Source organism: Gossypium hirsutum, chromosome D09 (assembly GCF_007990345.1).
Source record: "Gossypium hirsutum isolate 1008001.06 chromosome D09, Gossypium_hirsutum_v2.1, whole genome shotgun sequence".
Classification (NCBI taxonomy): Eukaryota; Viridiplantae; Streptophyta; class Magnoliopsida; order Malvales; family Malvaceae; genus Gossypium; species Gossypium hirsutum.
Window position 1 is genome coordinate 40,432,322 of NC_053445.1, and position 4,589 is coordinate 40,436,910.

The 4,589-nt window shown below is 35.0% G+C and overlaps 1 protein-coding gene across 1 annotated transcript; it reads right to left on the reverse strand.

The window, feature by feature from the left end:
- LOC107891403 (heterogeneous nuclear ribonucleoprotein F) lies at nucleotides 1–3,972 on the reverse strand. Its single transcript, XM_016816201.2, has 2 exons — nucleotides 3,640–3,972; nucleotides 1–1,156 (listed from the first exon to the last, which is right to left on the reverse strand). Exons 1-2 carry the CDS (start codon nucleotides 3,651–3,653, stop codon nucleotides 388–390), a joined length of 783 nt encoding a protein of 260 aa, XP_016671690.2. The 5' UTR covers nucleotides 3,654–3,972; the 3' UTR covers nucleotides 1–387.
- Between the last annotated feature and the right edge of the window lie 617 nt (nucleotides 3,973–4,589).

The following is a 4,589-nucleotide window of genomic DNA, read 5'->3' on the forward strand; positions in this document are numbered from 1 at the left end:
GGAAAGAACTTATTCATACATTATTTTTACCCAGTAAATATCAAAAGAATCCCAACAAGAGTACAACATCTCACGAGTTATTCCTAACAGAATGAAGATAATGCTACAACTAGCATAGAGCAAACTATCATCTAATTGGCTGTCCAAAGGAAAATTCGACTTGTAACCAAAGGCCACAATCAAAGACTAGACATATCAGGTGAATGCCCAATAAAAGATTGTAGCTTCCAGTATTTAACCCGTAACATAGAACCAGTTCCCAGAGGGTAACACATATTATCTTCCTATTGCTAGTAAATAAAATTCCAGCCGGAAAGAGAAACATCATGGTAAGAAATCTTAACTGGTATAGAATAGAAAATAAAAACAAAGACAATGTCTGAAGAATCACCGTCCTCTTGAAATTGCTTCCTCCATCTCTTCAGAAAACGAAGGGAACAACTCAATATAACGACTCCCAAGTGTCATCCTATCCTTGGACATTGCAGCTTTAGAATCTTCTGCATTTGTAAACTCCACAAATGCTTCTCCACTTGGCCTCCCCTCTGAATTCAATACTATATGAACTGCATCTTCGGATAACACAAAATCTTTAAAGAACTCCATTACATCATCTTTTCCAGCAGAAAATGGCAATCCCCTCAATCTCAATATCCCTGTATGTTCAGCAGATTCCTTTGCTTCATCACTAGATTTGGCCCTTGGGGCATTTCTGCGAGGTGAACCGCCACGAGCATCAGCCACTTCATTCGCTATTGCCTTATAATATTCCTGTCTCTTGCTTCTGAAAACCTCTACATATCTCCTGCCCATGTTTTGCCTATTCTTCTGAAGGGCAAAATCAACCTGAAGAGGATAACCCAAAACACAAAAAGCTTCACCAGTGAACTTGCTGTTTTTATGGACAAAAAGGAGATCAACTATGTCCAGACCATGGAAGAATTCAGCCACATCAGTCTCTGTGCAATCGAAGGGAAGACCACGAAGTCGAACAACAGGGAAAGGTGGAGGTTGGCTAACATATGAGTAAGGAGGAGGAGGGGCAGTATACATGAAGCTTGAACCTGGAGAATTTCCATAGAATGAAGGGCCTTGATCAATTATCCGCTGACGCTTTGCACCCATTTCACGCCCATCAGCACCATCAGTATATTTACTTCAGTTTCCAAAGATAATGAAAGTAACGGATGAGACCAGTCAATACTTTAACACATATTGATTATATTCTTTAACATTGGTAATTGATAATGAAAGCAATGCAAGGATCAAGGGACACTTGTGTTTTCAGTACTTCAAAAAAAGAAAAAACCAAGTATATGACATGTTAATTTTAAATAAATTCATAAACCACATATAAAATCTTACTTAGTGAAAAGCAAATGATTCATCAATTTGATTCTATTGTCTTATCTTTTCATATGACTGTGATTACTTGTTATATATTTTAAAATTTAACAACCAAAGTCACTCACGAAGGAGGTAATTGCTAAATGTGTCTATAAGAGCCCCACATACTCTGTACTATATAGACTGTCCCTCCAGCTGAGTTTTGCTTTAACTAATATCTAACAGACTGAAGTTAACACATAATGAATGATGAATTATAAATATTATGAAACCCTCAACCAGTATCCCAATTGTTAAGACACCCAAAGGAAACCACACACATGAATGACTTGAAAGAAAGACTTCTTCAGAAAACTCACAAGAAAAGTGAATTCCAAAACTTTAATATTTCCAAGACATTTATTAAGCTGTACGCCTCCTTGATAATAAAATGGTCTCTCCTATATTAAATTTCAATAAATACAGAAGCTTCCAATTGGTGAAAAGCTACATCATTCCTTAAGGGCTTCTACCTCTCGTGCTATCACACATTCATTATGTTTCTCTCAGAACTAGAACCTCATTCATTTTTTTTTTGGTAAGATTCCAACATTCTACATGCATTGTTGCACACTTCATGACCTACCTAGTCTCAATCTTGCTCTTTCACAGTGACCAACCTTTTCCCTACTCGCCTGACACATACTTGGTGGCTCAATGCACCTCATCTCCCAAGCCCTCTAAAAGATTATTTCATCATGCTTAATATAAATGTAAAATACTTACTGCAACTCCACAAACCAACCAATGGCTACCTACTTAACAAAATGCGCAAAGGTATTACAGGATCAAAACCAATTAAACTTTGCCACATTCACTCATGCATGCGCAATTAAACTACTGGTTTTCAGCAATGACTGAGTCATTATTTTTTCTTTAGGTGTCTGAATTTTTTTCCTTTTCACTAAACATCAATCTGTTACTTGCAACGTCTAATTTGAATGGGTGCTTCAATCATTGTCCATGTCAGATATGATGCATGCATTGTGATGGTCATGGGATCATGGAGATAACTGCTACATATGCATGCTAGATGCAAAATAAATAAGTAAAAAAAAAACCCCAATGTTCAAGTAGTTGTTTTTAAAATTGTATTCATGGCCTAGCTGCCTGAAACTAGTGATTATGTTCAATCCTTTCCCATTAATGCAATATTACTAATGCACCTCCCTGCATGGTGCAAAACACACCCACAAACAACACAGACCTCTATCTTGAGATCCTCATGTATCTTCTACAAGTTCATTATATGGTAAAAATCTCATTTGACAAGCTTAATCACTAGTCAGATTCATTGACAAAAGGTCGCTCTGCATATTATGCCAGAAGCACCTAAAGAAGTTCAGGGGCAAGACTATCATAGAAAGAAGCTTGAATTCTATACATGAAATTATACCTGGAAAGTTGGGATCGACTCATGCATAACACACAATATAAGGTGCTGCACTAGGAATATAGGAGCCTAGGGAAACTGGGAAACTAACGGTTTAGAGTTGGGGAATAGACATGGTCAGTTAAGAAATAGGAAAATGCAGTGCACGGAAATAAACTAGATATGGCAAGATATTTTCAGTGTGGGCATAGGGTACATATGTACATTAGTAACTTAGAGAATTAACACAGTTACTTGGACGGGTGAGTTGATCACAACTAGGAGATTTGTTGAGATTCACATGTGAGTGTGATATCTTAGATCGGTTTAAATAGGATGTAAAGGTGGCATACATTTAAAGTCGAGGTTGGCTTACCCTCCAAACATTACGAGTGTCCACAAAATATCATGATACTCAAAACTCTCAGAGTACCATGCAAACATAAAACAAAAGAAGCAAATGGAAGTGCAAAATAGATACCTATATTAATAGTAAGCTAGAAAAGGAAAAGAAAGGAGAAACTGATTTCAAGCTGATGGTGCTACATAGAAATAAGCAGAAAAAGTAGACAATAAATTGTTCTCTAACGTCTCCGAAATAAGTGTTTAAACTTCAATGAGTGCAAATAAAAGAATAAACGGAAAACTGTTTATCTTAAACCATATAAGCTCCTTTCCTTTTCATTCTTTCTTCGCAACTAAAATTGAGCTATAAGCCCTAAATAACAATCACAGAGAAAACCAAGAAAATGAAAATAAAAACGCAACTGCAAAATTCATCAATCCCGAATAATAAAAAAATCTTGGAGAACAGACGTAAAGAACGAAACCCAGAAAATAAAATCAAATACATGGATTAAAAGAGAGAGAAGTGAAGTTACCCTCTGTAGAACATGTTGCAAAATTCCGTTAATTAAGGAAACGTGAAAGGGGGAAGGAAGAAGAGTGTGACAATGCTTTGTCCAATTATAAGAAAAAAGAATGATGGGAAGGAAAATGGGGAAAGAAGAGGCGCTTGAAACAAGTCCGAGATTTCAATATTTCATTTTTGTGCGAAATTTGTATGTGTATTTTAGGGAAGGGAAGGGAAAGGTGACGATTGAGGAGGTAATCCTTGTGGACTTCTTCTCAGGGTTTGGGCTACTGGTTAAATTAACGGCCCACTTCAATTTGCTCTTCTTCTTCTTGATTGACGATTTCTTTTTTCCTTATTCTTTTTTTAAGTTCTTTTACAACTTATTTATGTGGAACGTAGTGAGGCTTGTAGTCTAGTTCCAACCGATTACCGTAAAATGTACCTAATCTATATTTCTCCAATTATATTCTATTTTTAAGCGATGTCTCCAATATCTTCAAATCACTTTTTTAGGGATATTAACATTAGAAAGCTGAAGAAGCATTAGATTTATCTATGAGTTCAAATTCTGCTCGAGTCAAATTTGAATAAATAATTTTTCTTTTTGTGTTGACTTGATTTGACCAATATTTAATTTAGATAATAATTTTTTAAATTTAAATTTAATTACAAAAATACATGATTTTTCATTTTCTTCCCTTCTCTCTCATTTTCATGTAAGCCATTCTTGAAGTGAGGAATTGGGTTGTTTAAGCTTTCTTGATTAAAAAAAAAAAAAACCTTTGATTTTAACAATGTAAAGATGATTTCCAAACTTTATATATTGATTTTTAGAAAAAAATTTATTTTCTTCCATTTTTGAGAGAGGGGGCGCTTTTTTTTTTTATGATTTTGAGTTAATTTCTTAATGATTTTAAGTTTAGAATCAAGGAAATAGTAAATTTCAAGTTTAATTTGACTTCGAAGATTTTTTAT